Raw genomic sequence first — 16,413 nt, forward strand, 5'->3', positions numbered from 1 at the left:
TTAAAAGTAAAAAAAAAAAAAAAAAGTGTTTTTTTTGTTTTGTTTTTTTTTTTTTTTAAATTGCTTTTGAAAAATCGCTGCGTGAGTACTATGTGCCATGAAAATTGTAGTACCCACCATTTTATTCACTAGGGTGTCTGCTTTAAAAAAATATATAATGTTTGGGGGTTTAAATTAATTTCCTAGCACAAAATACAGATTTCTCATGTGAACAAAAAGGCTTGGTCTTCAGGTGGTTAGAAGAGTGAATGATGTGTGGCATAAACTTCTAATGCTGGGCATAAAACGCCCCCACCCCCCAAAATGACCCCTTTTTGTAAAGTAGTCACCCCAAACTATTTGCGGGGAGGAATGTTGAATCAATAGAACTTATTTTTTTTACCACAAGTTTTTGGAAAATTATATATATTATATTTTTTTTTTTTAACACAAAATTGTCATTTAAAATGATTTACTGCTTACACATGCCATGGTTATATGTGGAATTACTCCCCAAAATAAATTTTGCTATTTCTCCCGAGTATGGGGGTAGCCCATGTGAGAGACTTTTTGGCAATCTAGCCAAGTACAGGACCCCAAAATCCAATAAGCACCTTCGGGCTTTTAAAGGGCTTTATTTCCTCATTACACTTCCAGACTACCTATCACAGTTTTGGAGGCCCTGAAATGCCAGGATAGCACCTAACCCCCCCAAATTACCCCTTTTTGGAAAGTAGACGCCCCAAGGAATTTGATAAAAAAAAGCACGGTAAATATTTTGCAGATCTCAAGTTTTTTGAAAAATGAAGAAAAAAACAAAACACATATTTTTTCAATATTTTTTTATATTTCAAAACCTTGTGAGAAAAAATTAGATCTGCAAAATACTCACCATGCCTCTTTTTAAATTCCTTGGGGTTTCTACTTTCCAGAAGGGGGTCATTTGGGGGGGGGGGGGCTTGGGGCTATCCTGGCATGTCAGGGCCTTCGAAACTGTGATAGGTAGTGAGGAAGTTACGCACCTTCAGGCTTTCAAAGTGGTCATTGGATTTCAGGCTCCTGTATGTGGCTAGGCTCCCAAAAAGTCTCACACATGTGGTATCCCCATACTCAGCAGAAGTAGCAGAATGTATTTTGGGGTGTAATTCCATATATACCCATGGCTTGTGTGAGAAATAAATAATTTAAAATGACAACATCGTGTAAAATAAAAAAAGGTTTTTTCATTTTCCAGAAACTTGTGGAAAAAAATAAATCTTCCATGGACTCAATATGCCTCTCAGCAGATAGCTTAGGGTGTCTAAAAAAGGGGTCATTTGAGGGTGTTTGTACTATCCTGGTATTTTAGCACCTCAAGAAATGTGATGGGTAGTCAGAAAGTAAAAGCTATGTAAATTCCATTATCTATACCATAGTTTGTAGACGCTATAACTTTCACAAAAAGCAATCAATATACACATATTGGGATTTTTTTAACCAAAAAACATGTAGCAGAATACATTTTGGCCTAAATTTATGACGAAATTTTAGTTTTTTTTAGATATTTATGACCAAAATGAGAAAATTGTTTTCAAAAAAAATCTCTCTCTTCAAAACTTTTTCTGGTTATAGCACCAAAAATAAAAAGTGCACAGGTGATCAAATACCACCAAAAGAATGCACTATTTGTGTTAATAAAAGGACATTAATTTATGTACCGTATTGCATGCCCGCGCAATTGTCCGTTAAACTAGCGCAGCGCTGTATAGCAAAAAAAGTCGTAAATTGCAGTATCTATACCATAGTTTGTATACACTTATTGGGATTTTTTTTTTTTTACCAAAAACATGTAGCAGAATACATTTTGGCCTAAATTTATAACTCATCTTTAGTTTACTTTATGTTTTTTATAGCTGAAAGTAAAAAATATCGTTTTTCTTCAAAATATTTGGTCTTTTTTTGTTTATAGCGTGAAAAATAAAAAGCGCACAGGTGATCAAATACCACCGAAAGAAAGCTCTATTTGTGTGAAAAAAAGGACGTAAATTTCGTTTAGATGCAACATTGCATGATTGCACAATTATCAGTTGAATTAGTGCAGCGCTGAGTAGCAAAAAGAGGCCTGGTCATTAAGGGGGGTAAATCCTCAGGAGGGCAAGTGGTTAAAGTATAACTAAAAGCAATACTTATTTTTTTAGTTTTGGAAAGTGTGGAGATACATTAGAACATCTGTCAGGTTTTTATTGCTATCTGTGTCCCTGTTAATGAGATTCACCCTATTTGTCCTGTTTACCATTATCACTGAAACTGAAAAGTAAAAGAAAATCCCAAATTGTGGCTTGTCCACACAACAGTAATAGAGGGGAGGTCTTCCAATTGGGACAGTAGTTCTGGTGACCTGGGGGTCCCCAAGGAATTCCCTTAATTTGCAGGGATTTCCTCTCACTTCCTGTTTAGCTATGGGACAGGAAGTGAAGGGAAATCTCTGCAATGGGACACAGATCGTAGGAGAAAAAAAACTGACAGGTTATAACCCTTCCTTGCTCTATCCACAATGAAGAAAAAAAAAAAAGGTTTTGCCTACTTTAACTGGCATATATATATATATATATATATATATATATATATATATATATATATATATATATATATATATATATATATATATATGCCAAGAGTTTAATTTTAGGCTCTTCATTTCCAAGACCAAAAGAAAAAAAACTGCAAAAAGATTTTATTTGCCAGCTGGTCTACACTGCTTCCATAGCATGTTCCAGTTTTCACCCTGCCAGTTTGTCTGCATTTAGCAGTTTTTCAATCCTCATTTCAAACATCGTGCAAAGGAAAAACAAATCTGAAAATGAAAAGCTCAATTAGAAGATTAAAACCACCGTGAAATAACATACATTAACTATTAGATTCTGTCATAGAAAGCAGCTATAAAGACTAAGTGGTTTGCCCATTCTTAGGCTGACAGCATATAAGCACTCTCACATGAATAATAATCTCAGCATGGAGTTGAAAGGAAATCTTTGTTCCAAGCCACATTTGCGTGAGAAAGAAGTTAATGTATATTACAATTACATGTAATAAAAAAAGTGTTAAAGCTTGTTCTTTTTTTTTTTTTTTTTAGAAAATACAGGTTAATGCACCTAAAACACAACACAGAAGGAAAGGAAAGAAGACCCAACTCTTGTCAAATGAGTTAACATTAATTTTAATCCATGTTTTTCAATTTAAAAATTTCCTCCATGAACATTACTCAAATCAATGTCACTACATGGGATCAGGGATAAAAGGTTTTCTTTCAGAAAAAAATTCTGTGTAAACCACTGGAATTAAATATTTTTCACAAATCTTACCAGTCTACCAATGTTTTGTTTTGAGCAGCTTCCATGAAATTTCTAAATAGTTATTGCAAAATACACCAGTAGCTCTCCAAATACAGCAGAGCTGTCCAACATAAGGGAATCACTTATGAGTACAAGGAGGCGTTCAAGTCAAACTGGGACTTGAAAATTTTACAGGTGTAAAAATGAATGCTAGCGTGGCAGTACCACACGCAGAAGTGGCAAGTATATCCTATTACTGATAGGTGGCACACGTCGCAGGCCAGTCCAGAGACCATTAATCAAGATGGCAGACGACAGTGTTTGTGCATGCATGGAACAGCGTGTGGTGATGAAGTTTCTTGTGAATGAAGGCATTAAACCTGTTATCTACAAAAGATTTCAAGCACAGTACGGTGATGAGCCACAGTAAGAAATTTGAATGGTTTAAACATTTCAAAGATGGCCGTACGGCCATCACACACAAACACATACATACAGGCCTTGAAATTTCAACTCGCCTGCTCGCATTTGGCAAGTGGAAATAATGTGGGGGCTAGTGTGTGCTGACAGTCTGCACATAACAGGAGACAGGCAGCGGCACGCTGGGCTGTATACTATGCCACAGAGAGGAAGGAGCAGGCGGGGCCATGAGCTCCACTGACTGAGCAATTCTAGAGCAGTGGGTGGGCTCCCCTCCGGTGTACAGGGACAAGATGGGTGTGACTTGGCATGCAGTGGCCACTTTGATCCCAAGAATCGGGCGCCGGGACCCCGACATTCCACCACTCATGGCACTGCTGTTCCTGGAGCTGAAGGAGGGATGAGGAGTCCAGGTATTCGGGGAGAGGACAGAGGACACTCCACTCAGATGGATGACAGCCACTGACAACACAAGTAAGAACATTCCAGGGCCCCAAACTGTGGATCTTTGTGCCGGGACACACCATTTTGTGGGGACTCAGTATTTGTATCAGTGGTTGAATTGTACCCCATCATCGGTATCAGTAAAAGGGACAGTGCCCCACCGCTGGCGTCAGTGGAAAAGTGCCCCACCGTTGGCGTCAGTGGGAGGAACAGTGCCTCAGTTTTGGTATCACTAGGAGAATTAGTGCCTCAGCATTGGTGTCCCTATTGATGTAAAGCACATATTTTCCTTTTATGTTTACATTTTTGTTGTTACTATTTATTTTTGTAACTTCTGAATAAAAAAGTTTAATCATGTAATTTAACCACTTTCCCGCCACCCTATAGCAGAAATCACGTATATCTACACGTGATTTAGCATTTCCGGGTAGGGGGCATGCACGGGCCACACGCGCGCCCTACCTGCGGCACCATTCGCTGTCAATCACCGGGTCCCGGCCGGTGATTACTTGCCGGCACATGGTGATTGCCAGGTATTACAGACGAGGGAGGGAACTGTATGTAAAACCACACAGATCTCTCCCCTGTCAGCATAGTAGAGCCATACAAAGCAGTGTGCTTACAGTGGAAAGCACACTCAGCCCCATAACAAAACACACACAGTAAACCCTTTGGACCTGGGCAAGGTTGGGTGGGGCAACACACACACACACACACACACACACACACACACAGTCAGGTCCATAAATATTGGGACATCGACACAATTCTAACATTTTTGGCTCTATACACCACCACAATGGATTTGAAATGAAACAAACAAGATGTGCTTTAACTGCAGACTATCAGATTTAATTTGAGGGTATTTACATCCAAATCAGGTGAACGGTGTAGGAATTACAACAGTTTGCATATGTGCCTCCCACTTGTTAAGGGACCAAAAGTAATGGGACAGAATAATAATCATAAATCAAACTTTCACTTAATACTTGGTTGCAAATCCTTTGCAGTCAATAACAGCCTGAAGTCTAGAATGCATAGACATCACCAGACGCTGGGTTTCATCCCTGGTGATGCTCTGCCAGGCCTCTACTGCAACTGTCTTCAGTTCCTGCTTGTTCTTGGGGCATTTTCCCTTCAGTTTTGTCTTCAGCAAGTGAAATGCATGCTCAATCGGATTCAGGTCAGGTGATGGACTTGGCCATTGCAGAACATTCCACTCCTTTCCCTTAAAAAAACTCTTTGGTTGCTTTTGCAGTATGCTTTGGGTCATTGTCCATCTGCACTGTGAAGCGGCATCCAATGAGTTCTGAAGCATTTGACTGAATAGGAGCAGATAATATTGCCCGAAACACTTCAGAATTCATCCTGCTGCTTTTGTCAGCAGTCACATCAATAAATACAAGAGAACCAGTTCCATTGGCAGCCATACATGCCCACGCCATGACACTACCACCACCATGCTTCACTGATGAGGTGGTATGCTTAGGATCATGAGCAGTTCCTTTCCTTCTCCATACTCTTCTCTTCCCATCACTCTGGTACAAGTTGATCTTGGTCTCATCAGTCCATAGGATGTTGTTCCAGAACTGTGAAGGCTTTTTTAGATGTTGTTTGGCAAACTCTAATCTGGCCTTCCTGTTTTTGAGGCTCACCAATGGTTTACATCTTGTGGTGAACCCTCTGTATTCACTCTGGTGAAGTCTTCTCTTGATTGTCGACTTTGACACACATACACCTACCTCCTGGAGAGTGTTCTTGATCTGGCCAACTGTTGTGAAGGGTTTTTTCTTCACCAGGGAAAGAATTCTTCGGTCATCCACCACAGTTGTTTTCCGTGGTCTTCTGGGTCTTTTGGTTTTGCTGAGCTCATCGATGCGTTCCTTCTTTTTAAGGATGTTCAAAACAGTTGTTATGGCCACGCCTAATGTTTTTGCTATCTCTCTGATGGGTTTGTTTTGTTTTTTCAGCCTAATGATGGCTTGCTCACTGATAGTGACAGCTCTTTTGATCTCATCTTGAGAGTTGACAGCAACAGATTCCAAATGTAAATAGCACACTTGAAATTAACTCTGGACCTTTTATCTGCTCATTGTAATTGGGATAATGAGGGAATAACACACCGGGCCTTGGAACAGCTGAGAAGCCAAATGTCCCATTACTTTTGGTCCCTTAACAAGTGGGAGGCACATATGCAAGCTGTTGTAATTCCTACACCGTTCACCTGATTTGGATGTAAATACCCTCAAATTAAATCTGATAGTCTGCAGTTAAAGCACATCTTGTTTGTTTCATTTCAAATCCATTGTGGTGGTGTATAGAGCCAAAAATGTTAGAATTGTGTCGATGTCCCAATATTTATGAACCTGACTGTACATATGGTTTTGCCTCAGAAACTGCATTTTTGATGTCACCCCACAAGTTTTCTATTGGATTAAGAACCGGGGATTGGGCTGGCCACTCCATAACGTCAATCTTGTTGGTCTGGAACCAAGATGTTGCACGTTTACTGGTGTGTTCGGGGTCGTTGTCTTGTTGGAACACCCATTTCAAGGGCATTTCCTCTTCAGCATAACCTCTTCAAGTATTCTGATGTATTCAAATGGATCCATGATCCCTGGTATGCGATAAATAGGCCCAACACCGTAGTATGAGAAACATCCTCATATCATGATGCTTGTGCAACCATGCTTCACTGTCTTCACAGTGTACTGTGGCTTGAATTCAGTGTTTGGGGGTCGTCTGACAAATGGTCTTCGGCCACTAGACCCAAAAAGAACAATCTTACTTTCATCAGTCCACAAAATGTTGCGCCATTTCTCTTTAGGCCAGTCAATGTGCTCTTTGGCAAATTGTAACCTCTTCAGCAAGTCTTTTTTTCAACAGTGGGACTTTGCGGGGGCTTCTTGCAGATAGCTCGGCTTCACATAGGCGTCTTCTAATTGTAACAGTACTCACAGGTAACTTTAGACCTTCTTTGATCTTCCTGGAGCTGGATTGTTGGCTGAGTCCTTGCCATTTTGGCTATTCTTCTATCCATTCGAATGGTAGTTTTTCGCTTTATTCCACGTCTTTCAGGTTTTGGTTGCCATTTTAAAGAATTTGTGATCATTTTGGCTGAGCAGCCTATCATTTTCTGCACTTCTTTATAGGTTTTCCCCTCTCCAATCAACGTTTTAATAAAGGTACGCTGTTCTTCTGAACAATGTCTGGAACGACTCACTTTCCTCAGAATTTCAGAGAGAAATGCACTGTAACCAGCATGTACATTTGCTGCCTTCCTTCCTTAAATACGGGCAATAAATGCCACCTGTTTTTCAAAGAATGAATGACCTCATAGAACGCCACACTGCTATTATTTTGAACATGCCCCTTTCAATTAGTGATTCAATTACACAGAATCAGCAGCATGCATGTCATGACTGTTGGGTCTGTTGGATTTCTATTAATCTACTACACCTGCTAGTAAATTATTTGCCATGCAGAAATATAATTTCTACCAAAAACATTGATTGATCAGGTTAGTGATGTCTGACTGCTATTATTTTGAACACAACTGTAAATATATATATATTGTGGGGTTAGCTCAGGTGGGGGATCTCCTTCCCTGGGAAAAAGGTAGACCGCACAGCAGGCTTTCTTTAAAATCTGACTGGTTGTCAGTTTTATTTAAAAAGGTTTGAAAAAATATCAAAATCAACAAAACATCAAAATAAACCCTTGCCATCCAGGCACTAACTAAACAGGAGACATTTCCTCTCTCCTCAGAGGTGAAGGGCTTCTCCCTGTCACCCAAACAAAACAAACGCAAACCTTTTCTTGTAGGTATAGTACACACACAGCTCTCTCAGAACACCTCTCTGAGTCCCAGGCCACGAACGACTCCTTGTTCCAGCCCTGCCCTTTTTATATCACCTGTTGGTGGTCATCAGTGGAGCCCAAACTCTGGTCCGGACCCACCTGCTTAACTGTGGCCCCGAAAACCCGGAGTGGACTCCACCTAAAATTGTCAGGTATGAGCGTATGCGTCCCTCTATCACCTCGCCGTTCATACTGTCACAACACACACACACACACACACACACACACACACACGCGATACCTTTGATAAGAAAAATCTTACACCATTCTTCGCTATGGAAAGGGTGCACAGCATACCTGCTCGTCCACTTCCTCTGGGCAATAACCCTCACCCTTTTATCTTGAAGCTACTCCACTACAGAGATAGGGATAATATTCTCGCACTAAGTGGCCTATTGAAATAAATGGCTCCAAAATATCCTTTTTCCTGATTTCTCGAGGGAAGTACAGAAGTTATGGGCACATTATGATGAGGTGAAACGCAGGCTTCGCAAAGTACAATTCCTGCGGGAATTATACTTTGTTTATATTTGTTTTACTTTCTTGTTTTGCAGTGTATGCAGTTTTTGAAGTTCCTGGGGAGTTATCCTTCCTCAGTTTCTGAAGATCGCAATAACCGAGACCAATACTCCTGCCCAAGTACATGCATCTCGTCACTTGTGTTACCAGACTCATCACTGCCCTGTCTACACCACTTGGAATACTCTGACCTCTAGGGTTTCTTAACCTGTTGCTTTTCCTTAGTAGAGAGAGCTGATCTTTTAAAGTTACTGTTTGCCTGTGATTCTCTACAGTCACTAACGGCTGGAGAACTGAATGTTACTTCCTGGAACGTGTGAGGCTCCAAAGACTCCAAACATAGTATTCTATCTCCCTCTGGCATACGCAAAAGTTATGACGCAATATCACTCGGTTTACTCGGCGTATGCATGGGGGGGGGGGGGGGGGGGTTGGCGGGTCAGTATCCCAATATCCTCGAAGGTTAATTTTTCCTGTCAAAAATCTATTGTAGACTTGAAAAGGGAGATATATTTTTCTGCTGCATAAGATGAACACCTTTTCCTTTTGGTTGGGCAATGTATATGTGCCTCCACCTTACAACAGCAAGGTAAACTGGATGATCGCACAGCTGATGGCGGATGACGGTGGGATTCCCTTTCTGCTGGTAGGGGATTATAATGCAGTTTGTGAACCTGGTATAGCTTTCCTCTGGGAACTCAGTCCTCTACTCCATTCACACGACAAAATAGGCTGGAGGGATGTGTGGCGGTTACGTAACCCCTATTCTACACAATATTCTTCTTGTTCTTACCAGTCTCTATTCAGGATATAGTGTTGGGTATCGATTCCATTCTACTTTACCTTTGTTGAAGCTTCCTAGAAGGCCAGGGGTCTATCAGATCACTCTCCCCTAGTCTTAAGTATATTGCCCTCCCAGACCTCTTAGACGCTCTACCTGGAGAGTTAATCCTTTTTGGCTGAAGGTAATCCTGGAGGATGATTTTATCTAAAATTCCTTCAGGGAATTTTTCAATATTAACAGTCCGCTTCACCTATGGTTGCATGGGACACCATGAAGGCTTCCCCGTGGGGGTTGTTGCTCAAAGTGTATACAAAAAAAAAAAAAAAAATTGGAGTTGGGAGTGGGAGACTGATGAAGTTCGTAGAACCAAAGAGCAATACTTGTCTGCCCCTTCTTCCCAGTGCCTCAGTTCCTGGAAAGACGCCCAAATACTTTATAAACAGAGGGTGCAGGACAAGGCAGAGATCAAAAATTTTTTGTTCACTGTCAATACTTTGCAGATGGTGAAGACACGGGGCACCTCCTGGCGGTTATAGCCAGCTCCCAAAACCAGACACCACATACAGTAGCTTCTATTACCACTGCTAAAAGGATACATTGCTCATGACCATGTTGTGATCTCAGACACCTTCCTAAAGTTTTATAGCGACTTATACAGTAGCAAAAGTGCACTACCCTGCGCATCACTTGATTGATTTCCTAGGCCCCTAGACTGCTGCAGATAGGAAACTATCAAACTCCACCATCATCTTAAAGGAACTGAGTGCAGTGGCGGATGAAGCCCCCACAAAAAAAAAAAAAATCAGCATCAAGCCTGGACAGCCTCCTATCAGAGTTATACAAGTTTTGCTACTAGAGTTGTTGGAAGTGTTGAACTCGGCCTATGAACTTCATCAACTCCCTGATTCCATGAATACAGTAGCCATTATCATTCTTGCAAAACCAGGCAAGGAGAACTTGCTTCTGAAATCCTAATGACCTCTCTCTCTTCTAAACTCTGATGTTAAATAACTAGCTAAGGTACTGGCCAATAGACTTAACAGGGTTATGCAGAAATAGGTGCACCCTGACCAACATGGAGTTTATACCAACACGATGATTTACCATCAACATACCCAGACGTTTCTTGAACCAGAAACTACCCTCAGATAATATGGGAGATAGGGCCATTCTATCATTGGATGCGGCCATAGCTTTCAATAGTGTGGAGTAGCCATATCTTTGGAAGGTACTGGACGTGTTAAGTCTGGGAGCCCTGGTCCTTCAGACTCGTTGCTTAGAGGTTTTGTTTGAAACCACAGACCTGCACAATCCAAACACATACACTGAAAATCATAAAATGTTCTGGTACTAGTAGGTCAGTCAGAAGAAGAGGGCATACTGTGTTATTTACATATTATACCCCACTCCTTCTCTTCCAACATTCAGTTAATGACTAGTCTGACAATAGCAGAAATAGTAGCTATACATGTTACATTAAAAACATTTAATACTATAATTTACATGTTGTGGAAGTATTGGAATTGAAAAGGTTATCATTAACTCACCGATACACTGTTCCAAGTTGAATGTAATGAAAAGAATCAATCTTCATCAATAGTGCCTTTTGAAAGAAGATAAATTGTGAAAAATTTGATAACCAATTAGAATAAACATCACTGGCAATTGTTTCTAACTCGCAGAACTTAACATTTCACATTTATGGTGCTCTTATGCAAAAAACACCACAACACACATCAAACAAGAGAGTGTACATTCGATACTCAGCTAGAGACGAGTTCAGAGGATGACTGCTGCTCATCCACCCAGTAAGTCATATCTAAGTTGATCTAAACCTGAACAAAACCCACCCAGTGTACACGAACTGACAGGGAGGAGACCAGTTTTGTTTACAAACAGTTCTCCACCCTCGGCAATCACCGGCAAGTAAATCACTTATTGACAGCCGCGGCCACGAATGGCGATTCGGGTAGGGCACACGCGCCTCCTGCCTGGAAATGCAAAATCACGTGTATATTACACACGCCGCCCTGTAGCAGTACTTCTGCTATAGGGCGGACAGGAAGCGGTTAAAGTGATTGTAAAGCTTGGCTTTATTTATTAAAATAAACATTTTACACTTACCTGCTCTGTGCAATGGTTTTGCACAGTGCTGCTCCAATCCTCTTCTTCTCCACAGGTCTTCCGCTGGTGCTCCTGGCTCCACCCCCACCAAGTGCCTCCAGTGCAAGCCACTTGCTCTGGGGGGCACTCATGCATGCCCGCTTCTGAGCAGATTCTGTGTGTCCACAAGACACATAGAATGGGGCTTGGCCCCACTCCCAGCTCATCACTGGCTAGGATTGACAGCAGCAGGAGCCATTGTATCTGAGCAAATGAGGAGCGAGAGAGCCTCTGCTCTCATACACATAGCTGGACCGATATCGGGCTCAGGGATCTATTTAGGGTGCTGTAGGGGAACCTGCATGCAGAAGGTTTTTTCCCTTAATGCAGTAAAGGTAAAAAAAAATATATTCTGCCTTTAAAAATTACTCGAAAGACTACAAAAAAAATAAAAAACACATTCACTGACTTGGCTGTAATATTTGCAGCAATGTTAAAATGTCTAAAATGCCAATGCTTTTTTTTCCCCACTTTGGATCTTTGGATAGAGTACGAAATGGCCAATATCAATTAAGGAAATTTCACTTTCTGATCTATAGACACGAACTGTGAGAAAATCTCTGAGGAAAATCCTATTGACGTTTGTCACAGGAACAAGTGTCCCCATTGTAATCTTTTTTTCTATATTCCTAATCTGTTGACAATATTTTTTTAGAATTTTCTTCTTTTTAAAGACCATTGACAGTGGTCACCAGGACAAGATGAAGAGAGAAAATCTCTCTAAGCAAGGTCACAGAGGGTGATGGGGCCCCACAAGGGTTCTATCCAAAACTGAGAAAGAAAAAAAAAAAAAAAAAAAAAACCAACACACAACAACCCACACCTTTGGCTTTAGATACAAGCAAAAATGGTACAAAGAGTTGAATACTTTTGCACAGTGGTGTCATTTAAACCTAGTGCCCATGCTGCACACAATTTTAGGTGCAATCTGTAAAAGTCTGTAGAATTTAGGCCTGGCTATTTTGCTTAGGAACTATATGGGAGACTTAGTCCAATCTCAAAATCTGCGCCACTGTATTTTATGTGGAGGGATTGAAAACTTCTTAGCCTCATCACCAGAGGGCGGAACAATCCACAAAATTGTGAATATGGATAGTCCGTAAAATGTCCATTGTATGTGTACTTGTGTTTGTGATACGCGTGTCATTTACGCTGCTGCAGGAATTTAAGCAACCTACACACCACATTTTTCAAAAATGGCTTTGGACTGCTGATAAACAACATGTGCATTTCCAAACATCATCTGACTTCCAGGACATCAAACCTGTCCATGACGTTTGCAGGATCAGCTTAAAAAAAGGACTAGCAAGTCAGATAATGGCTGGAAAAAGCACACATTGTTGATCAGCAGCCAAAAGCCATTTTTCAAAAACTGTGGTGTGTAGCCCATTTAAGTTCCTGCAGTGGGGTAAATAATGCACATACCACAATGAAACCAAGCACACATACAACAAACACTTTACTGATTTTCCCTATTCAAAATTAAGTGGATTATTCCACCCTCTGGTGATGAGGCTAAAAACATGTTTTAATCCAGCCTAGTATTACAATTTAGAGATCAGCTCAATTTACACAAATTTAATGGTACAAGTCTTACCTTATGAACATCATAATGTAGACCCCGAATTGCAAAGTTTGGATTGTATTCATATTTTTGAATTTCATTTGGATACTGGAAAAAAAAAAAAAAAAAAAAGGGAAGGTGAAGAATAGATAAGACTATATTAACCAATATAGCCACTAAAGCCCCAGTCCTGACTTTATATAAGACACACACAAATGCTCTATTCTCTTGGCTCCTCTGCACAATGGCAGTTATACTCAACAGAAAGCTCTGCCAGAGTTGATGTAGAAGGGAAAAGTGATACTTATCGGTTCTCAGGTCACTCTGGTCCAGTCACATGATCAGCTCCTCTGTCAGCTAGCAGCATCTTCAGTGTAGAGGAGAAAGCCAACAGCAGATGGCCCATAGTAAGCCTATGGGTGATATCACTGTTCAGGCATTAGTTATTGAAGCATTCCCTTCTCTGCCCTGTAGCCGGGTGCTAGCTGACACAGGGGAGTTCACATGAAGAGTAGGTAAGTATATGCATCCTTCTTCCGCAGGGTAGTAGGTACAGGTTTTGGAACGGGGATGGGAGCAGTTTTAAGAGTAGATTTGTTTTTTATCCCAGAATTCCATTTTAAATGGGACTTTCAAGGTACAAAAATACAGTCATACAAATTTTGAGTCTAAAATCCAATAGTATACCTATGATTATTAAACCATCACCAAAACTGTGATAGTGGTTGGGGGACTGACACTTCAAACAAAACAGTTCTCTCCCCGGTTAGCTCCTGCACACTGCTTTACATGGCTGTGCATAGCAGTGTGCTTACAGTGAAGCACAAACACAGGACACGATGTAAAATGTCACACAGTTAACCCTTTGATCACCCTCATGTTAACCCCTTCCTGCCCATTAGTACAGTGTGAGTGCTTTTTATTAGCACTGATCACTATATTGGTGTCACTGGGGATGTCAGTGACACCAAGTCAGTCCCCCCCCAGTATCAGAATGCCCGCCGCAGTTCTGCTACAAGTCGCTGATCGCCACCATTGCTAGTAAAAATAAAAAATCCCAGCATCTATACTGCCATTTGTAAACGCTATAACTTTTACGTAAACCAATTAATTTACACGTATTGGGATTTTTTATTAGCAAAGACATGCAGCAAAATACATTTTAGCCTAAATTTTAATTACATTTTTTAACTGAACATGTTTAATTGCAAAAAGTCAAAACTATTGTTTTTTTCCACCTCAAAATTGGTCTTTTTTTTCTTCATAGCGCAAAAAAATAAAAACCGCACAGGCAATCAAATAACACCAAAAGAAAGCTCTATTCGTGGGGGGGGGGGGGGGGGGGGAAATGTCATTTGGGTGCAGCGTTGCATGGCCGCGCAATTGTCAGTTAAAGTAACGCAGCGGCATAACGGAAAAAATGGCCTGGTCAGGAAGGGGGGTAAATCCTCAGGAGGGCAGGTGGTTAAAAGGGGTTAATCCTCTTGGAATCCACACAGATTTACTGTAAACTAACATTTCTACACAATATATATTTAAAAACCAATAGATATAGCTAACGGAAATATTAAATTTTATAAAATCACAAGCTTCCCACATACAGTAATAAAAACAAAACAAAATCACTATTAACACTTATGTTTGCCACACAATCAAATCTGGTCAGAAAACAATTGTATAGATCCTTGTTCTCAGTGTAGAAGGAGTCAACACCCTGGATATGTACCATATGAAAATAAATAAATGGGAGGACAGCACACTGATAAACATACACAAGTAAAAACCAGCTTGACCAAGCTTGGACATTTTTATTAGTATAATTAAGCTTCAGGGACACTGTTGGCGCTATGTAAATCCTTGATGATGATAATAAAATACAATTTGCGCAGCACTTTTCAAAATAAAGGCAGACGTTACAGTACATATCAATATGAATCAGAGGGCCCTGATACCTTAAAGCTTACAATCTAGGAAATCTTTTGATATCTAGGGAATAGGTAAAAAAACATCTTTTTTTTGTCCTATTACGGAAATGTCCCCTCCTACTGACCAGGAGACTAAAGCTGCCCACAGATGAATCATAATTTAGCCAGTTCAGCATGGACTAGCCCTCGTTTGATCCATATATGGTCATTCAAGGATTGACATCTGTTGAATGCAACTTTTGGCAAACTTTTGTGGATTAGCAGCTAGCAGCAATTCAACTGCAACTGATGATCAATGTATTCAGACATTGGAGGAGTCCCACTGTCAGAATACAATAGCTCGGCGGCAAAAATACCCACACACAACCTACACCATCTATGGCCTATAGCCAGAGATTTCTCTTCTTGCCATCTTCAGCCCGTATGCTTGGTATGTTGGGCAGCTTCCCATGGGGGCATTTGTACATGCTCGTTCCCAAGCCACCGCTGCTGCATCCATTGACACAGACAGCAAGACTTGGTCCTGCCCCCCACTCCCTCATCAGTGGCTTTGACTGCACAGTGCTGGGAGCCAATGGCTCCCTGTGTCCAAGCAAGACATGAAAGAGGGGAGAGAATAACTGCAGGTGTGCACAGCTCTGGATCGAATGAGAGCACAGGTAAAAGTAAAAAGGGGGGGTGAGGGGGGGATGCTGATGCCTAAACATTTTTTACCTTAAATGCAAGGAATACATAAAAGAAAAAAATGTTTAGGCTTTAGAACCACTTTAAAAATGCTGATTCTTTAAGGAATTCAATAGAAATGCATTTACACTTAGCAAACACATGAGCCAGAAGAAAAAATTGACAGCATCTCAACTGGACTTTTAGGTTTCATCTTCCCAAAGAAAAATTTCCCACTATTCACCCTCACTCATTTATGTCATCAGATTTCGGCAGCACCTATAATTTGTGAGCAACTATTTCCAAAGGATGAAGCACACGAAGGGCAAATTAGTACGAAACTATCTGAAGAGGACCTTGAGAATTCATTGATTGATGAATTGCTACTACACCCATTGAACCAGATATTGTTGCGTTAGTTTATCAAACACAGTGTTAAATATCACACTAGTTTTATGCTGCGCTCTTACTTTTCGAATAAAAAAAATTTTAAAAAGTGAATTTTTATTACTCATATAGGTACATTATCTATATCAGTGACCGTTAACTTGTGGTCTGGCCAAATATTTCTGCTCATCAGCTATCCTTATTTTTAATGTATTTTGTGTGTTGCCCATGACAATTCCTCTTCTTCCAGTGTGGCCCAGGAAAGTCAATAGGTTGGACACCCCTGCTTTAAATAGAATATTAAAGCCAGTGTAAAAATATTGTATAGTGGATTATAACAAGTTTGGTGGATCTCCTAGGAATACATTTATAAGATACAGATGCTGCGGACCT

General features: G+C 40.6%; 1 protein-coding gene across 2 annotated transcripts in view; it reads right to left on the reverse strand.

Moving 5' to 3' along the window:
- NT5DC3 (5'-nucleotidase domain containing 3) overlaps positions 1-16,413 on the reverse strand; it is an 83,271-nt gene that overhangs the window by 54,072 nt on the left and 12,786 nt on the right. For both annotated transcript variants that reach the window (XM_089651826.1, XM_089651825.1), the window contains exons 3-4: positions 13,079-13,153; positions 10,866-10,921 (exon numbers count right to left, since the gene is read on the reverse strand). In XM_089651826.1, coding sequence (XP_089507952.1) covers positions 10,866-10,921; positions 13,079-13,153 — 131 coding nt within the window. The remainder of the gene's footprint in view (positions 1-10,865; positions 10,922-13,078; positions 13,154-16,413) is intronic.

The sequence above is a fragment of the Staurois parvus genome, unplaced genomic scaffold (assembly GCF_062004578.1).
Source record: "Staurois parvus isolate SC_StPar_1 unplaced genomic scaffold, SC_StPar_1.0 ptg000025l, whole genome shotgun sequence".
Lineage (NCBI taxonomy): Eukaryota > Metazoa > Chordata > Amphibia > Anura > Ranidae > Staurois > Staurois parvus.